Genomic DNA, 20,098 nt, shown 5'->3' with positions numbered 1-20,098 from the left:
TTGAATAAATTAGTAATGCTTGAGCGCACAGAGCTTATTAAATTGCTCCTCTTGCTGTTAATGGGTGTAGAATTGCATGCAGAAGAACATAAAGTACAAATTGTGTATAGTGTGTGTGCACGCGTATTGTATGCCAAAACTCATACCACTCTGTACTGCCATCTAGTGGCAGGAGACTAATCAGCAAAATGTAACTGTTAAGATTAACCTGATCTAATTTGAGGGCTATAGAAGAGGGGTCCACACTTTTTTAATCATGCATTCATCCTTAAAATATGAAAACACATGTTTTACACTATAGAAATTATTGTTGCAGTTAGCTATCACAACTTAATAACACACATATCCAAGTTGTCACTTAATACAACACATTTCAAGTTGACTAAACTAAGGTATGTAAATGTTAAAAACAATGCAATAATTGGGCAATGTACATTTCAATGTGAATATTTATCTAGGGGAAATATAGGTAAACTGATTGTAACGATGTTAAAAGTTCAGGGAAGAAGAAGGAGGCAGGAACCAGCAAACGTTAAACATAACTTTTAATGACAGAATAAACAAACATCAAAACGAAAGTGAAGTGGCAGCCCCTCACGGGCGACTGCCCCAACTAAAACAAAACAACAAAGTCCAGGCCTTTCTCATCCTTCACTGTCGTCGCTCCTCCTTTTATCCTTCTGGAGTTCCTCCGTGGGAGTCAAGACTGGTGTGCTTTTTGCCGATGTGGAGCACAGGTGATGCTCATTAGCACTGGCACCACCGGCCTCGCTCCGTTCCCACAGCTCTGGGCTGCGGCCTGCTTGCCACACTGACTCACTATTTACAGTGATATGTGTTCTAGACATTGTATGTAAACCTGTTTAAATAAATGAAAGATATGTAATGGATAAAGTTCCAATTTATTGTTATGCCAGGCAATAAGTGAAAAAGGAAAAAGTGTGCATTACAGGAATGATTCTTTACAGGTCAGCATCGCATCATTTCACTACGACATGCATAAAATAATTTTCTACAAAAATGCTGAAAAAAAAAAAAAAAAAATTAAGAATGTACATCCTTTAATTCTTTAAGCAAAAGCACATACATATTTCTTGATTCAGGTTCATGATTATATACTATTAAAAAAAAAATTCATTTTCATCCAGGACCTCTTACTTGGGTGTAATTTATTCATTGTAACTGACAGGTGAGATGATAAGTGGTGCTAAATTTTTACCTTTATCACTAGTCCAAGGGCTTAAAATTGGATAGAGTTTCTCAGTGAAAGAGTAGATATGAGACCTGGACTTCACATCATAAAAGGAGACTAGTCCCTCCTCATAATCCACAAACACACCCACTTTCTGGGGCTTCACATTCAGGGAGAGAGAGACGGGAAGACTCACAAGCTTGATACATGTTTCCACTACTTTGCCACAAAGTCCAGTTTCCATCCTTAGGACACAGGTGCAGCTCCCCCTTCCTGTTAATGGATTCCCTTGCCACACCTAAATTCCACTGTGCCTTTCCCTTTACCTGCACCTCAAAATAAAACCTCCCTGAGGAAAAGCCCTCCTTTCCCAGGACAATGATATATTTATCAAACCTCTTGTCATTGTGTGGGTGGTCATGCTTTACGTTTCCATGTCGCACTTGTTTTCCATCTTTAGATAGGATCAGTTCAGGGTGTGCCGTGTCATGATCCAGAGTCACATCCACTGAGAGAGAGAGAGAGAGAGAGAGAGAGAGAGAGAGAGAGAGAGAGAATTTGAATCACAACTCCATAACAGTAAGATTGTAGAATAACAAGTTCAGTCAAACTGGAATGCTGTACTGTGAATATATATGAGTGAGTATTATCATACACTGTACCTGCACACTGCTGGATCCTCTTCATCACTGTGACATACATGATAACAAAATATTTATTTAAATATATACATTAATTGAATACATGTTTAAAGAGAATTCATTTTTGTTTAGCTTGCCTTTTTGAAGTGACTTTTTGTGAAATGTGATTGTGAAATTTTTATCATTCTGTAAGTGCTGATGAACAGAGATAAGACAATTATTGTGAAATAAGAATATGCAAAACCCACCATTTTGATTGAGTTTCTTGTCTAGAGTGTCCTGCAGCTCAGCCAGAGTGCAGAGCTCAGTCACACAAGTGTTAATACTGATCCCAGTCCAGATCTTGGTGTCTAACGGGCTGCACAGGGATGGATAATTCTACAGCAGGAGAGAAGGGAAATCCCTCAGGATGTTGAGTGTTGTGCTGTGATGTGAGCAGAGAGACGGACACTGACCTGTAGGAGCTGCAGGTGATCCTCAGTGTGTAAGAGCTGCTCTAGCTCAGTGTCTCTCCTCTTCAGTTCAGTGATCTCCTGCTCTAACTCTTTAATGAGCTCTTCAGCCTTCTTCTCTGCTGCTTTCTGCTTCTGCTCCATCACTTCCAGCAGCTCAGACAGACATCTCTCAATGGAGCGGATCAGATCCGTGAACAGCTCAACACAGTCTGCTTTCTCTTTTTCAGTGTTTTTCTGATTAGTCAGAATCATGAAAAAAATCCTTTAAGTTTCAGAACTTTTTAAAAATGCATCTAACAAATATTTCATTTTATATAAATTGTGTGTGTTTGTGTATATATATATATATATATATATAACCAAAATTTATTCAGACACCTTGATCATTTCATTCATTAATACAGTTTATTCACTATAGTTTTAAAAAAAAAATGGTAAAAAAATATGACAAGATATCAGAGTTAAACTGTGTCAGAAAAAAATAATCTTAATTATGTCAGATTACACTTAAGCAAAACATGGTCAGGTCAAAGTGTCTGAATAATTTTTGGTTCAAAATTTTTTTATTTAATTATACTGGTAGTCCACTGTATGAAGAATTTTTGGGTATAATATGTCACAGTTTACTTTATTTTGCTATCCTCACTTAAATAAATACACAGTGTCCTGCACCCACTAGTAAAAACGTCTGAATAATTTTATATATATGTATATATGAACATAAACTTGCTTTTCTCAGCTTTACTGAGTGTTGGATTTCTTCAGTCTTCTTCATTCTGTCCTGAATCATTTGCTGCACATCTGTCTGTGTCTTCTTCACCTGAATCTATAGACAGAACAACAACAACAACAACAACAACAATGATGATGATGATGACGATAATAACATAATAGTGCCTTAAAAGCAAGGTTCTCAAGGCAGAAAACAAGAATATAAATACAGTATATAAACGTACATAAAATAAAGTAAAATCAATTAAAAGCTGTACTGAAAAAAATGTCTTGAGAAAATATTTTAAAAAACAAAGTCTGTTCTTATCTTTTTGAGTATTAAAAAAAAGAAACATTTTCATGTTGCAATTTCCTACCTTCTTCTCTTTACTCTCCTCTTGTTGTGAGTCTTGTGATCGGTCACAGTGCAGATCACACACACACATGTCTGATCATCTCTACAGAACAGGTCAAGAGGTCTGTCGTGTTTCTGACATAAATGATCCTGGAGATTTTTTACAGGGTTGATCAGTTTGTGTTGTTTTAAACCTGGAACTTTGAAATGACACTCCAGGTGAGTCTTACAGTAAGAGCTCTGACACGCAGGGCACGACTTCAGGGCTTTCAGTTTTGTCACCGTACAGATGTCACACAACACTTAAGGTATTTTCAGATGATTTCTCTTTTTGTAGTGATCTACAATGTCTCTGAGTGTTATATTGACCTTTAGCTCAGGTTTTTGGTTGAATGTCTTTTTACATATTGGGCAGCTGTAGTCCTGACGGTTGTCCCAGCATTCTTTTAGGCAGATCTCGCAGAAGTTGTGTCCACATAGAGTGGTGACTGGATTGGTGAACACATCCAGACAGATGGAACACTGGAGCTCCTCAGTCAGGGGATCAATGGAGAATGTCAGGGCTGAAAAGAAAAGATATAATAGATATATAATTATATATTTAAAAAAGTATGAAGTATAACTTCATTTCTGATATTTACCTAACATATGAGTAAAATTATTAAGTCCTTCATGCACTAAACCATTATATTTGTGGGGTTACTGCTGACTTACATGTAGATAAATCCAGACTCCTGGTCTCTCTTGGTTTTGGAGATTCTGCCATTGCTTTTGCCCTTTTTAAGATTTTAATACATAAATAAACCCATTAGATCTTATTTCACGGAGATCATGCATTTATCTGATCAAAACTACAGTAAAAACTGTAATATTGTAAAATATTATGACAATTTAAAATAACTTTTTCTATTTTAATATATTTTAAATTGCTGACTGACTGACTGCGTTTACGTGAATGCTCTCCAAAACCAGCATTTTGACATTTTTTGGTGTGTATTTGACTGTTTAAGTGCAATAAGCAGTGAACTCAATTTAGTACTGAACTCAAAAAGAACTCAATTTAGTACTGAGACAGAGGATTAATGTGTAAGCACTTTGGGTGTGAGCGCAAAATCTGCGCGAATGAGTAAAATTATGAAAATTATTAAAAGTGTTTTAAAAATCTAATATTTTTCAAACATGTAGTCAGTTTGTGGCACATCTGTATTTGAGTGGCATGTGCCACTGAATTGACAGTCCCATCTGTTACTGAAAACCTTTATTTCTAAAGGGATAGTTCACCCAAAAATGAATATTATCCCATGATTTACTCACCCTCAAGCCATCCTAGCTGTATATGACTATCTTCTTTCAGACGAACACAACTTAAAAATATCCTTAGTCCTCCAAGGTTTATAATGATTGTGAATGGTAACCCAAATTCTGAAAAAAAAAAAAAAAAAATGCATCCATCCATAAAATTAAAAAAATAAAGAATCCATACGGTTTAATAAAGGCCTTCTGAAGCGAATTGATGCGTTTGTGTAAGACAAGTATCCTTATATAAAACTTCATAAAGTAAAATCTGCTTTCGATGCTTTCGACATACGCTTTCGATGTATGTCCAAAAAGCGTTTTTTCTGAGTGAAAGAAAGTGTTTGTTCTGAGCAGTTAAATTACCCAATGTTCTTCAGAAAAATCCACCAGGTCCTGCAGATTCTTCAGATTTAAAGCATTTTTTGCATATTTGAACCCTTTCCAGCAGTGACTGAATGATTTTGAGATCCGTCTTTTCACACTGAGGACAACTGAGGGACTCAAACACAACTATTAAAAAAGGTTCAAACATTCACTGATGCTCCAGAAGAAAACACGATGCATTAAGAGCCGGGGGGTGAAAACTTTTTGAATTTGAAGATCAAGGTAAATTGCACTTAATTTGTCTCCGGGAAACATGTAGGTATCTTCTGTTGCTTCCAAAGGGCAGTACTAAATGAAGAAAACTGATATTTAAACAAAATAAGAAAAATTTGGACCTCTTCATCCTGTTCAAAAGTTTTCATCCCCGACTCTTAATGCATCGTGTTTCCTTCTGGAGCATCAGTGAACGTTTTAACCTTTTTTAATAGTTCTGTTTGAGTCCCTCAGTTGTACTCCATGTGAAAAGATGGGATCTCAAAATCATTCAGTCACTGTTGTAAAGGGTTCAAATATGCAAAAGATGCTGGAAATCTGAAGAATCTGCAGGGCCTGGAGGATTTTTCTGAAGAACAGAGCTCAGTTTAACTACTCAGAGCAAACAAGGGACTCATGAACAACCATCACAAAAAAAAAAAAAAAAAAACAGTCGTAGATCATCCAGGTAACCACACACAGTATTAAGAATCAAGGGTTCACAAACTTTTGAATGGGGTCATTTTAATAAATTCAGCTATTTTTTTGTTTTTTTGTGTATATGTAAACATCTTTTATGTAAAATATCTTAATCAGGACAGTACTAAATAAAAAATAACATGCATTTTGTATTATTTCTTTTATTTTGTTAAAATGTTTCACATTTTCACAGATTCTGCAAACTTTCAAGTGGCACTGTACACCTAGGATGGCTTGAGGGTGAGTAAATCATGGAATAATTTTCTAGGCTACTGGAGGTGCCACAACATATGACGCTTTCATGTGGAGTTTTGTGTGTTTGTGTGTGTTTGTCTTTTTTATGCAATCAAACAAATTGTGTTTGAGAGCAAAAATAACTATACTGCAATTAAAAATAAAAGATTAAAATTAAAGTCGATATAAAAAGTCGACTTAAAACTGTTTTAACTGCAAAAATAAAGTTATTGTTAGCAAAACTCTGAGATAGCAAAACTCTCTGCTCCTGTCATTGTTTTACGAACTCCTTTGCTTGCGAGTTTTGAATTCAAGGCAAGTGAAGCTGCACTTCAGTGGCGGTCTCTAAGCACCAGAATGAAAGACCTGTTTCTATTGGTCGCTCTCCCTTGGCGCAATGATTTGGCCACGCCTATTTTCCCCAAATGTGCACACTTTTGGACTTAAAAGCCCTAATGGACGTTGTTCAATGCGATCACAAATAAAATGGAGCAGACGTGATCGAGTATGTCTCGTTATTTTTGTAATTAAAATAGTTTTAAGAAGACTTTTTATTTGTAATCTTTTATTTTTTATTTACAATATATAATTATTTTTGCTTTCAAACATAGTATATTTGATTGAATAAAAAAGACAAAAGTAACTGTGGCACATGCCACCATCCACTGGCGGATGTGCTAAAAGATGTGCCACTAAGCATAGCGGCATATGCCAATGGCTTCTGTGCGTTAAGATGCCATGGCGCTTCACGTTAATACCGCCTGTGTACTTCATGTCATACGCGTGACATGAATGTTGAAACAGGTTTTGCTGCTTAATTTTTATTTTATTTATTTATTTATTTATTTTTTATTTTTTTGTAGAAACAGTGATACTTTTGTCAGGATTCTTTGATAGAAAGTTCAATGAACAGAATTTATTTTAAATAGAAATATTGTGTAATATTATAAATGTCTTTACTGAATTCTGTCACGTACCTGTGAGTGTCAGCGGCGCTCTCATACATCTTACGTACGAATGGATGAACAAACATACTGTTGTCTAAAGTAAAAACCGTTTATAAAAGGTTTTCATTTTGTTGTTTTTCAGTTTAGTTTCATTTCACTGAAAGCTCCCGCCCAGGTACCCACCTACATTAATCCCATAGCTCCTCCCATATTTTCTTACTGATATGGAACAAATTAAGTTTTACCGCTTTATTGGCTGTTTGATACACGTGTTCATTTGTATAAGCGTAAGAGGGTTTTATATTAGGTCATGAAGAAGAGGTTAGCAAAAAGTTGATACAATATTTGTTGTTGGAAACATCTGTTAAGGCCTTTGTCTTATAAAGTCTTTGATAATTGTGATAATACTTTTTCTTTCACATTAATAAAAATTCTTGTTTTTTATATAACACACACACACACACACACACACACACACACACACACACACATATATATATATATACATATATACACACACACATACAGTCAATTACATATTCAGACGTTTTTTATATTCTTGGTATATTTTTACTAGTGGGTGCAGGACACTATAGTTTATTTATGTAAGTGAGGATAGCAAAATAAAGTAAACTGTGACATATTATACCCAAAAATTATTCATACAGTGGACTACCAGTAAAACTGATAAAAATATGGAACCAAAATTTATTCAGACACTTTTACCTGACCATGTTTTGCTTAAGTGTTATCTGACATAATTAAGATTATTTTTTTCTGACACAGTTTAACTGATATCTTGTCATATTTTATTACCATTTTTTAAACTTATATCATGGACTTCAAAATCAGGAGCGCCATTCATTATAAAGCTTGGAAGAGCAAATGTATTTTATAATATAACTCTGATTGTGTTCGTCTGAAAGAAGATTGAGGATGAGTAAATCATGGGATAATTTTCATTTTTGGGTGAACTATCCCTTTAAGTGTATTGATTCCATAAGTATTGTGCTGTATTGGTATACTAGAGATAAATAAGGTCAAAGTTCAGTGTCTGCAGGGATAAAATGCTAGGGGTGTGGCATGTGTACGCTGCACTTTTCATCTGTTGCTGCATGATCTCTGTTCTCAACACAATGGCTCTGACAATCGGAGAGCGAGTGCAGCACTGCCTCCTGGTCCTCGTGCCTAGGCTGTTCTTGGCACTCTTTAGGCTGGTCTCACCCGGCTCAAAGCAACCAAAACATCTCCCTCCAATCAGAAATCCACTGCTTACTCTCTCTGCAGTGCAACTGGCTGAGAAGATTCGCAGAAGAGAGGTTTGGGCTTTCATTTGCATTAGTTCTGTCATGGCTGAGCATGATTGAAAAGAAGGCTATAATAAATAACTTCACTGTGTCTTATAGCTAAAAAAAAAAGAAGTATTTTATCTTTAGTTTTCTTTCTGTTTTTTAAAGCTCTGGCTCTATTATGCCAGGCAACAATGGCTGTAGTGTGCACTAAAATAATGACAGGTCAACATCAATAACTTGTTGCTGTAACAGTGCCTCTGTTCTAAAGGCTTGAATGAAGCAGGATTTATTGCATATATGTATAGACTACTAGACTTAAGTAACATCTTGAGTTATCTTGTCAACTTTATCCTAGATAAAAGTTACAAAGGGCTCTGAAGCCAAAATGTTCTGGCACAATAATCTAGATTGTGGCTCACTGCCCTGACCCTTATGGCCTAATGCTCCTACATGTGGAGAAAATATATATTGCACTGTGCTTTATCTAATCCTTTGCTTACTAAATAACAAGAGACATGGCTTTAAAAAAAGTCTTAAAATTGTCCTCCTTAAAGGATTAGTTCACTTTCAAATGAAAATTACCCTAAGCTTTACTCACCCTCAAGCCATCCTAGGTGTATATGACTTTCTTCTTTCTGATGAACACAATTGAAGATATTTTAATAAATATCCTGACGTATCTGAGCTTTATAATGGCAGTGAATAGGAGTCTTTCTTCGTACACTGAATATGGAAGGCGATCTGGCGGAAGCTAGATATTTTACTTCATAACTTTCTTTATTCTGTGCTTCAACTGTTTTTGTCCATCCAATGAATGTCACTGGGGTCCAAAAAAACATTAAATCCCATTGACTTAAAAAATAAACCCACTAAGAATTAAAAAAATATATATACATATTTGTGTTCCATAGAAGAAAGTCATATCAATTGAGAACATATTTAGTAAACTTACTAAAAATGATATTTAGTATCTATAGCCACTGAAAAAAAAAAAAAAAAAAAAATTTTGGACTTCACATTTTACTTTTTGTAATACTGAACATTAACCTCTTTGATTTGTAAATTCAGGTTACTAGTGTGGAGGTTGTGCAGGCCTACATTGACAGGATACAGGAAGTAAACCCACTGCTCAATGCTTTGGTCAAAGACAGGTAAGCACTTGGTTCATTGAAGTAGTAACAACGTTTATGCATGACTGAACAGGACATTTCACTATAAATGTCTACTGTCCTCTCTTTCAGGTTCTCATCAGCCCTTCAAGAGGCCGCTCATGCAGATAAACTAATAGAGGAGGAGAATGGAGGAGAGGAAGTTCTGAGGAACCGATTTCCTCTGCTGGGTGTTCCACTGTCTGTCAAAGAGTCATTCGCACTACAGGGTACACTTCCCATAATGCTCTCTGCCATGCATCCATGCACACAGTATCACCCTGACAAGGTTTATTTTGAGATAAAGTCTACAATAAAGTCTAATTTACAACTACATATCAACTAACTCTCATTAGGGTTAGGGTTAGTATAGGTTGACATGTACATGCAGTATAGAATGTCTGTTGGGGGACCATCAAAATAAAATTACTTATAGTTAGAAGAATGTCTAAAGTGGACTATCGAAAAAAGGTGTTACCAAATTGATTTGAATTGTTACAAACCTATCTGTATATTCTCTTAAAGCATCTGCTAAGAAAATGAACAAACAATGGACCAGCGATGAGTACTTTAGTATGTAGCCACAATGTAGCCTACTGTTTTGAACTAGTATGTACTATTTGTTTTCTTAGCGCAAGCTTCAAGATTGGTAAAATAAAACAATGTCAACTAAAAACAATATTTCATGTCCATATATTTATTTATTTAAATATATATATTTTTGTGGATAGCTTTGAATAATGTCAAATCAGCCAGCCACTGTCACAAGAATCTGGACTGCAACTAATTTTAGTGGGCTGTAACTAGCAAACATTGCCTGTAGATACAGTAGAGATCTGACGCTCCTGTGTTGTTCAAGCCTTATCATTATATAAATTAAAAGGATACTAGAGATTATTAATTTTTATGTTATCTGCTCCCACAGGTATGCCCAATTCTGGCGGGTTGAAATCCCGGGCTAGAGTACTTGCCAGTATGGATGCTCCTCTTGTGGCTCTGTTGAAGAGAGCTGGTGCAATTCCTCTAGGTGTCACCAACACCAGTGAGCTTTGCATGTGGATGGAGTCCAGCAACCACCTCTATGGGATCACCAGTAACCCCTATGACCTCGAGAGGATGTGTGGAGGAAGCTCAGGTTCTGGGGGGGAAAAAAAGAAAAAGAAAATCAGAATTTTTTATAAACCTTATATATAAATATATACTTATATTAAGGGTATACAAAAATGATACTTCATTGGTCACGGTTTCATTTCCATGATTTTGCACAGATGTTCAGCTTAACATATCAAAAAGCTGATAATTATCCATAAACTACATTATTATTACAATATTATATTAAACAGATTCTTTCATGGGTAGGTGGAGAGGGAAGTATCATCGGTGGTGGTGCAGCTGTGATAGGTATCGGCTCTGACATTGGTGGAAGTATCCGCATGCCGTGTTTTTTCAATGGGATTTTTGGCCACAAACCTTCAAAAGGTATGTATTTTGCTGTAAGAACCATCAGAAAAGCATTGCTTATGCATGCTATAGTCTTGGAAAAAAAACAGATTTTCTCAGCTTTTTGTTAAAAATGCTTACCCATATTCAAGTGTTGATAAAAAAAAAGAATGCATGAAACTAGAATGTTGTTGTTTAAAAGAGGCTCTGTTCTTTCTTTTGATATATTGCATGTTCAGAGATATTCATACAAAATATTCTGGGGGCCATGAAATTTTTGTGAAAATTATAAAAAATGCTGGCGGTGACTGGCAACTTTATAAATAAAAAAAAATTGCTGGCGAAGAAAGAGTTAATAGGAAAAATAGATTTATATTATCATAAAAGGAGAGGGTTTTATTTCATTTCAGATGTGGTTTCAAATGACGGTCAGTTTCCCGCATGTTCTGGTCTCCAAAATGACTACCTGGGTTCTGGTCCAATGTGTCGCTACGCTGAAGACCTGCTCCCTCTCCTGAAGATAATGACCGGGCCCACTGCAGACAAGTACATCTCACATAGATATAAACCAGATTAAACCAGACAGTTTTTTTCTTCTTTTTTTTTACAAGTTAGTACTGACATCAAGAATTATTTTCCAGGCTCTTCCTCTCAAAAGAGGTGGATCTGAAAAAGTTACGTTTTTTCACTGTAGTAGATGATGGTGGATCTCCACTGACATCTCCAGTAGACAAACAGCTCATTGAAGCTCAAAAGAGGGTGAGGAGCAAAACAAAACAACTACTACAGGGATTTGCATTCAACATATACATACATAATATAAATACTTCTGTAATCAGCTGTATTGCTGAATATATGCAAAATACTGTTTTTTTGCATTAAATAATTTTCAAAAATTAAAAAAGTTGTTTCTGTTCACAGGTGGCTGCACGTATAGAGGCGGATCTAGGAGTTACAGTTAAAGAAGTTAGTTTTCCTCAGCTCAAATACTCTTTTCAGATTTGGGACACATTCTTGGCTCTACCTGACAAAGATGGCAAGGTGTGTAGTACCTTAGGTTACTTAATATTCAGTAATATTATCTGACTGGACTGACACTATTGGATGGGAACAAAACTTGAACAGAACTGAGCTGGATGATGACACTATTATCTTCTGTAGAGCTGCTTTAAATAAATCGAATTGGTTTCATGATTGGCAAATTTTCGCAAGATCGACAAGATTGATGAATTTTACTCAGTGAACTGAACCAATATTGAACTTGAGCTGAATGACACTGTTGTCTTTTTAGAGCAAATTTACAGCAGAATTTAAATTTCTCTCATATTGGATAAAGTTTACATCACTCTACATATTTTCCTTTTTATTACTGTGACGCTACTTTGAAACAGCTTCATGTATTGTATGAAGCGCTAAAATAAAGTTGACTTAAGTACTTCACGAAAGACTGTTGTTTTATGTCTGCATTGTTTACTTGCTTTCAACAAATGATTGTAGCAACCACAAAAAAAAAAAAAAAAAAATTAGAGCAAGTTTGAGTGCGTGTTTGTTTATTCCAGCCTCCACAGGCTTTTGTTGAACAAATGGCAGATGGAGGCTCTGTGTGGCCTGTTTGGGAGCTGATAAAGAGGATATTTGGAAGATCTGAACACACTGTGGCTGCTATTGGTAAACTCTAACACTGAACTATATACTATATAGTAGTTTGGCAAAAAAGGGTTATTAGGATAATCGGGTCTTGTACTGTTTTTTTTTCTGTGTTTCTTTTGTACTGTTCTTTTCTTTTTCCAAACGTCTTTCAAATTAGTAACTGGGAGGAGATACATGTATTTCCCTTCTGGCTATTTTCAGGTTTGGCTCTAATGGAGAGTTCTCACAGTTCTAAGCCATCTCAGTTCATCCTAAAGCAGAAGGAGGAACTGCAAAGAGAGATGGAGGATCTGCTGGGGACAGATGGAGTGCTGTTCTACCCGTCTCATCCTCTTCTCGCCCCCAAACACCACCACCCCCTATTTACTCCATACAACTTTGCTTACACAGGTAACAGATTCTTAACTAACATAAGGAACTTAAGAGGGAGATATGAGCGACTTAATCTCAAATATAATCCTTTACTAATGTAATTTACCTGAGGATTTTATTCAGTTAGCAGTCCAGATCTTTACCACTAAAACATATTTCAGTCTCAACCATTAGAACAAGAGATCTTTGTGCCTTTAACATATACAGTACTCAGCGTAAATGAGTACAACCCCTTTGAAAAGTAACATTTTAAACAATATCTCAATGAACACAAAAACAATTTCCAAAATGTTGACAAGACTAAGTTTAATATAACATCTGTTTAACTTATAACATGGAAGTAAGGTTAATAATATAACTTAGATTACACTTTTCAGTTATAATCAAATTAGGGTGATGCAAAAATGAGTACACCCCACAACAAAAACTACTACATCTAGTACTTTGTATGGCCTCCATGATTTTTAATGACAGCACCAAGTCTTCTAGGCATGGAATGAACAAGTTGGCGACATTTTGCAACATCTATCTTTTTCCATTCTTCAAGAATGACCTCTTTTAGAGACTGGATGCTGGATGGAGAGTGATGCTCAACTTGTCTCTTCAGAATTCCCTATAGGTGTTTGATTGGGTTCAGATCAGGAGCCAATGAATCACTTTCACCCTGTTCTTCTTCAGAAATCCAGCAGTGGCCTTAGATGTGTGTTTAGGATCAATGTCATGTTGGAAAAGTGCACGAGGACCAAGGGCACAGAGTGATAGTAGCATCTTCTGTTTCAGTATAGAGCAGTACATCTGTGAATTCATGATGCCATCAATGAAATGCAGCTCCCCGACACCAGCAGCACTCATGCAGCCCCACATAAGGACACTGCCACCACCATGTTTCACTGTAGGCACCATGCATTTTTCTTTGTATTCCTCATCTTTGCGATACCATACAGTTTTGAAGCCATCAGTTCCAAAAACATTTATCTTCACTCATCACTCTAGAGTATAGAGTCCCAATAGTCTTCATCTTCAGCATGGGCCCTGGCAAACTCTAGGTGGGCTTTTTTTGTGCCTGGGCTTTAGGAGAGGCTTCTTTCGTGGATGGCACCCATGCATGTCTTTCCTCTGCAGTGTACGCTGTATTGCGTCACGGGAAATAGTCACCCCTTTCTACTTCTTTAGATAACTGCAGTAAACTTAATTGCATGCCGATTTTCTTCAACCCTTCTCATCAGAAGACGCTCCTGTCAAAGTGTTAACTTCCGTGGATGACCTGGACGTCTCTGTGAGATGGCTGCAGTTCCATCTTTTTAAAATTTTTGTACCACTTTTGCGACAGTATTCTGACTGATAAGTAAAGCTTTGCTGATCTTCTTGTAGCCTTCACCTTTCTGGTGTAAATAAATTATTTTCTTTCTCAGGTCATGTGGTGCCATTGCTGACAGCGTGAAATGGGAAGGGGTTTTAACACCCTTTTATAGTCAACACTCTGCTGGACACCTGTGTAATGAATAATTAGGCTCACCTGTGGTTGAATTCTTGTTAAATTAGACATTTGTAGTCTAAAATTTAGCTTTGCTCCAGACTTTCAGTGGGGTGTGCTCATTTTTGCATCACCCTCATTTGAGTAAAACTGAAAATTTTGTTCTCCAAGTTATATTATTAAGCTTACTTTCATGTTATAAGTTAAACAGATGTTATATAAAACTTAGTCTTGTCAACATTTTGGAAATTGTTTTTGTGTTCATTGAGATATTGTTTAAAATGTTACTTTTCAAAGGGGGTATACTCATTTATGCTGAGCACTGTATTATTAAATTTACAATGTCCACTTTTAGAAATTGGATGCTATTGATCTGGGCCATAGATTTGGAGCCCATTAATTATCATTAACCTTACAGTATATGTGGCTATTAAGGCCAAGAAGTGGATTACAAAAAGTTACTAGAGATTAAGCCATTATTAGTCGGAGGGGTCAGACAAGAACAGACTTCAATATTGAGTTTATCATCAACACAGTTGCAGCAAGGCTAATCAATAACATAAGGAGTGCGTAATAGAAGTAGATGGAAACCCTTTAAATATACAGCAAAAAAATATACATTAACATAATTGAAAACAGCATTCACTATTTCTAGGGATCCTGAACATCCTCGGCCTGCCAGTAACCCAGTGTCCACTGGGTTTGAGTAAGGAGCGATTGCCCTTGGGCGTGCAGGTGGTGGCTGGGAAGTTTCAAGACCGTCTAACCTTGGCTGTGGCGCTCTACCTGGAGAAGACTTTCGGAGGCTGGGTCGATCCTGGAGTGGTTTGAGCACTGAAGACTCCAGAGGAAATGCTGGATCTAAGCATGGCATAGCAAAGCAAGTTTTTCAAAAATAGACAACCTCAACAAACACTGATTTAAAGGGATAGTTGACCCAAAAATTACATTTCTCTCATCTTTTAATTGCACTCTCATTGTTCCAAACCTGTAGGACTTTCTTTCTCTAGTGAAAATATCTTGAAGCACATTGAAAACCAAACAGTTTTGGTGCCCATTTGGACAATGGACAAAAAAAAAAAAAAAAAAAAAAAAAATTGAAACATTTCTCAAATTATCGTTTTATCATCTTTCTTCCACAGAAAAAAGTCATACAGGTTTGGAACCACACAAGTGTGAGTAAAATGACTACATTTTTGGGTAAACCATTCCTTTAAGATAAATCAGTGGTTAAAAAGCTTCTTTTTTTTTTTTTTTTTTAAATAAAACCATTTTCTAAATAGTCATTCGAGTCCTACTTGATTTCACTGTTCCACTTTAGAAACCTCGTCACCCGTTATTAAAATATGTTAAACATTTGCATCTCAGACTTCTGCATACATATAAAGTGTAAAAATAACAACTAGGAAGTGGTAGGTTTTTTCAGTTGTGACTGACATAAACCAATATTATTTACACCAAGGCTTCAGCAAATGACTCATTCAAATCTGGACACATTTTCATTTATTTCCTCCTAAAAAAAAGTTCTTAAAGTACTAAACAGAAAATAAACTGTTTTACACTGTTTATTGTTTTCATTTCTTTTTTCCATCCAAGGAGGAACTTGAAAACATTTTTAAACATTCTCAGTGTGAAAACACAAACAGATTCTTTTGTTTCACTGGTGGGACACTGTAATAGCATGTTTGTACCCTTTTAAGATCTCTTAATAATGTGTCAATCAAAGGTAGATTATGACACAAACTAACAAGCCCTGCTTCAATTTCGCCTCATTTCCCCGACACTAAGAAATCTGAAATGGGCCTAAAAATGAGAGACAATACAAACATTAACAAAAAGATAAAGAAACCAGTTATTTTGTAAGAGGGTCCCTGTCTTTGGCAATGCAGGAACAAAGATAGGACATGAGGTCAACCAAACAGGAAGTCCTTTGCAACTGTCTGAAACCAGCATCCAGAAATTCACTAGCGCATATCCCCAATACCTCAGAATTTGGCCCGTAAATATGTACATTCCAGCGCATGTACATGATATTTGTTTTAAAGCACTCCTCAGGTGACGTCGAAGAGGGGTGTGTGAATGCATACATATGTGTCTATGTAAACGCGCTGTTTTTTAACCCAGTCCTCCTCAGGAGACATTGGTAATGGGTTTGTATTTCTTGAGGCGGGTCCATTGTCCAGTAGAGTAGTTCATCTCAAACACTGTGTCCACCAGCATGGTGGTGCTGCCGGTTCCATCCGCTTTAGGCAGTACTTCTGTGTGCTCACTTAGTTTGATCTGAATGATGTCACCCTGCTCTGGACAGGGGTTTTCTGTTGAGAGGATGCAACAGACGAACATTAGGTGGGTCATTTAGAACAAAGAGGAACAGTAAGACAGTCACTCCATTAAGAGAAACGGATGAAAACAAATCCAGAATACCTCGTGATCCTGCCATGAAGCCAAGGATGAGGGCTTTTTCAGGCCGTGTAACTTTGTTTGCAGTCTTGAACATTTCCTGCGCAGCATACATCTGTTCTCTCTGTGGGGAACCAAACGATGCAAAATAAAAATTAAACTTTACAGACTGTACACTACCATTCAAAAGTTTGGGCTCAGTAAGGGTCCCCCCACCCCCCAAATGTCTTATTTTTTATTTATTTATAAAGAAATTAATACTTTTATTCAGCAAGGATGATTTTTAAAAATTCATGTGCCCTCGTAACTGAAAAAATGCCCTTGAGTCCATATAGTTAGCAATGCCCAACTTCCTACGATTCAATAAATTCATAAAAGATAAAATCAAATCTCAAAATCAAACATTTTTTTTCTCATTCCAGAAGCCATTTTACTCTGATATACGCCACAATAAGGAAGACTGCAACTTCCGTTTCATGCCAACTTTAAGCAGCACAGCTGTTTTCAACATTGATAATAATGTTTCTAGAGCAGCAAATCAGCATATTAGAATGATTTCTGAAGGATCATGTGACACTGAAGACTGGAGTAATGGTGCTGAAAAATAAACTTTGCCATAACAGGATTAAATTATATTTTTAAATATCTTTAAATAGAAACCAGTAATTTTAAATAGTATTTAACAATATTACTGAATTAATGTATTTTTGAGCAAATAAATAAAGCCTTGAAGAGCACAAAATACTTTTAAACAAAAAAAAAAACAAAACAATGAAACTTCTAACAACATCGAGGGAGTTTCGATGGAAGAATTTAGTAAGATTTAGTAAGAGCATTCCACACAGGCACACACAGTCAGGGCTTTTGCTGGAGGCAATGTGGAGCCTCAATGGCTAATCATTTTCATATTTTTGGGGCCTGCCCAAAAATACAACCTTTTTTGCAAGAAGTAGCAGAGAAGAGTTTGACTATTTATTCATCTGTCATTATTCATTATATCTAGGGAGAATACCAAAAATTGTTTTAGACAGGAATAAATACTTAAAGATATTTTAAGCAAGCAATAGGAAAGCCATAACTTATAAAAGGAATATATTGTAAAGAGAGACATTTATTTAGAAAAATGTAACAAGTGTTGGGAAAAATGGATTATGTACATACACCATTGAGGAAAGTGTGATATTGTATATTAAGATGTTGGAAATGTACTGTGACTTGACATTGTGATACCCATGATGACCACTTGTTCGCTGTTTTCAATAAAATAGTAAAACCTCTAACAACATTACAATAATTATTTGAATCTTTCAAATTTAATATTTGATAAAAAAAATTCTACAAATTTCTCAGTTGAAACATTTAAGAAATCTATTAATTAATTTCTTTTAATAAAACTGTACCCTAGTAACATTAAAAGCAGGATAGTACAGAAAAATATCATTATCATATCCATGAATCAGAGAAGTTCTTACCGTGAGCGACAGGTTCTTTTTCGGTTGGGTCTGTGGGGGCACTGGCGTGGGTGCAGGCTGGGCTGCAGTGGTGGGCGGCTGCGTGGGCATGTCTGGCTGTGCTGCTGTGGCGGCAGGAGGCGGGGCATTGTTGGTAGGCGTACTGGTTGGCGTGGTGGGTGAAGTGGGGGCGGTGGGACTGGCAGTGCTGGCATTATACATGGGCGGCCGCTGTTTAAACTGGCCGGGTAGTGAAGCAGAAGCACTTGGGGCGGACGACTCCTCCGACTGCCGGTTTGTAGGTTCACGCCCTGAACCGCCTGCATTCGCTGAATATTAACAAAAAGTGGCAAAAAAAAAAGGGCATTGAGAAGACTTTAAGCTCACATTTAGCTTGGTTTAGCTTGTTAATATCTGTTGTGTCTAAATCAATAGATTTTCTACTATAGCTAATTTCTTTGCATTCATCCCATCCTGTATCTGTCGATGGCTCACCTGGCTGTGTCTCTGAACTGGGAATATAAGACGAAGAAGGAACCATGCTGGGGGTTGCGGGAAGGTAACTGGTTGACGGAAGAGCACTCTCGTTGTTTAGCGCCCCAAGTTTCTGTCATGAGGAAAGGAGAAATAGATTTTAGTTTTGTTCTGACCCACATTCAGGGAACTCATCACATAGATAATAAGATTTCCAAAACTACCTGTGTGGACACCAAGCCAGCTGCGTAGTCTGGTGTTGCGTTCTCCACAACCGCCTCTTCTTTGGCCACCTTCTCTCCAGCTTCTGTGTCTAAATAAGACCAGAAAAACAATATAACTAAAAGTGGACAGCACAAAGGGGCTTAGGCTAGTCTATGAGTGAGTCCGTTCACAGGTGCATAGACTATGCCACTCAATTTACTTCTTGAACTTACCCAAAGTCTTTCTTCTCCTCTTAGCTTCTCTGCCAGCTCCTACCATATCCAACTCAGATATATCCAACAGCTGCAAGAAAACACACAATCACATAACCTGACAATATAGCGCATATACAGAGATGAAATCCAGGTGTCACCTGCAAAGTTTGCTTTTAAGCATTTAAAAAAAAAAAAAAAAAAAAAAAAGTGTAAAACCTACTAGATATACCCGTGTTATGCAGTGACTTCATAACTAGTTATTGCTAGACAGTTACCTTGACCCCCCTTTCTTTGCGCAGGGGTGTGCGGGCAGGGGCAATAGGGGTTCTGTTACTGGGAGGGCTGAACATGCTTGGGGTGGTAGGGCTCCGGAATGGTGCTTTGGGAATGCCCTTCAGCGGAGCTGAGAAAAGAAAAATGACAATCATTAATTATCATTCTTGTGTATTGTTTTAAAGATTTTGTAATGTTTTTTTAAAATGAGAAAATCTGAATTTTGTGAAATATTATTACAATTTAAAATAACTTTTGTATTTTAATATATTTCAAAATGTAATTTATTCCTGTGATGACAAAGCTGAATTTTCAGCATCATTACTCCAGTCTTCAGTGTCACATGATCCTTCAGAAATCATTCTAACACTGCTCAAGAAATATTTCCTATTATTATCAATGCTGAAACCAGCTGCGCTGCTTAATATTTTTGTAGCATTTATTTGAAATAGAAATCTTGGTACACTTTACAATAAGGGCTCATTTATTAACATTAATTAATGCATTAACTAACATAAGCTAACAATGAGCAATATATTTACATATAATAATAGCAATTATTAACCTTTGTTAATGTTAGTTAATAAAAAAACTGCATGTTCAGGTTAGTTCACAGTGCATTAACTAATGTTAACAGATACAACTTTTGTTCTTAATAATATTAGGTTAACCTTAACCCTAGTAAATGCAGAAATTAACAAACTAAGATTAATAAATGCTGTAGAAGTATTGTTCATTCTTAGTTCATCTTAACTAATGTTAACAAATGAAACCTTTTGATCAATGTAATACATTCTTGCTGAATAAATGTTTCTTTA

General features: G+C 36.3%; 3 protein-coding genes across 6 annotated transcripts in view; 1 reads left to right on the top strand and 2 right to left on the bottom strand.

The window, feature by feature from the left end:
- Nucleotides 1–528: 528 nt before the first annotated feature.
- Nucleotides 529–7,078, bottom strand: btr09 (bloodthirsty-related gene family, member 9). Its single transcript, XM_051900934.1, is given in 10 exon segments — nucleotides 529–1,374; nucleotides 1,376–1,700; nucleotides 1,855–1,881; nucleotides 2,082–2,211; nucleotides 2,289–2,522; nucleotides 3,019–3,114; nucleotides 3,377–3,399; nucleotides 3,402–3,917; nucleotides 4,069–4,130; nucleotides 6,918–7,078. Coding segments are annotated over 10 exon segments (1,674 nt in total). The 5' UTR covers nucleotides 6,974–7,078; the 3' UTR covers nucleotides 529–1,169.
- Nucleotides 7,079–7,990: 912 nt separating this feature from the next.
- Nucleotides 7,991–15,668, top strand: faah2b (fatty acid amide hydrolase 2b). Of its 4 annotated transcripts, none has more exons than XM_051900682.1 (11): nucleotides 7,991–8,206; nucleotides 9,248–9,330; nucleotides 9,421–9,557; nucleotides 10,253–10,462; nucleotides 10,687–10,806; nucleotides 11,178–11,313; nucleotides 11,409–11,526; nucleotides 11,689–11,808; nucleotides 12,327–12,435; nucleotides 12,619–12,807; nucleotides 14,919–15,668. In XM_051900682.1, the coding sequence occupies exons 1-11, from the start codon at nucleotides 8,003–8,005 to the stop codon at nucleotides 15,092–15,094; spliced, it is 1,602 nt and encodes a 533-aa protein (XP_051756642.1). In that variant the 5' UTR covers nucleotides 7,991–8,002; the 3' UTR covers nucleotides 15,095–15,668. The 4 variants fall into 4 exon arrangements, 3 of the variants coding, with proteins under 3 accessions (XP_051756642.1, XP_051756643.1, XP_051756644.1); XM_051900683.1 differs by lacking the exon at nucleotides 14,919–15,668 and adding an exon at nucleotides 13,468–14,512; XR_007930955.1 differs by lacking the exons at nucleotides 12,327–12,435; nucleotides 12,619–12,807; nucleotides 14,919–15,668 and having other exon boundaries at nucleotides 11,462–11,526; nucleotides 11,689–11,772.
- A 142-nt stretch (nucleotides 15,669–15,810) lies between these two features.
- Nucleotides 15,811–20,098, bottom strand: part of nelfa (negative elongation factor complex member A) — a 7,920-nt gene continuing 3,632 nt past the window's right edge. Inside the window, exons 5-11 of the mRNA XM_051900681.1 lie at nucleotides 19,283–19,410; nucleotides 19,026–19,095; nucleotides 18,813–18,901; nucleotides 18,610–18,721; nucleotides 18,136–18,443; nucleotides 16,688–16,787; nucleotides 15,811–16,578 (exon numbers count right to left, since the gene is read on the bottom strand). Coding sequence (XP_051756641.1) covers nucleotides 16,394–16,578; nucleotides 16,688–16,787; nucleotides 18,136–18,443; nucleotides 18,610–18,721; nucleotides 18,813–18,901; nucleotides 19,026–19,095; nucleotides 19,283–19,410 — 992 coding nt within the window. The 3' untranslated portion in view covers nucleotides 15,811–16,393. The remainder of the gene's footprint in view (nucleotides 16,579–16,687; nucleotides 16,788–18,135; nucleotides 18,444–18,609; nucleotides 18,722–18,812; nucleotides 18,902–19,025; nucleotides 19,096–19,282; nucleotides 19,411–20,098) is intronic.

Source organism: Ctenopharyngodon idella, chromosome 7, assembly GCF_019924925.1.
Source record: "Ctenopharyngodon idella isolate HZGC_01 chromosome 7, HZGC01, whole genome shotgun sequence".
NCBI lineage: Eukaryota > Metazoa > Chordata > Actinopteri > Cypriniformes > Xenocyprididae > Ctenopharyngodon > Ctenopharyngodon idella.
Note: the sequence above shows the minus strand (reverse complement) of the source record. Positions and strands in the feature narration are given on the sequence as shown.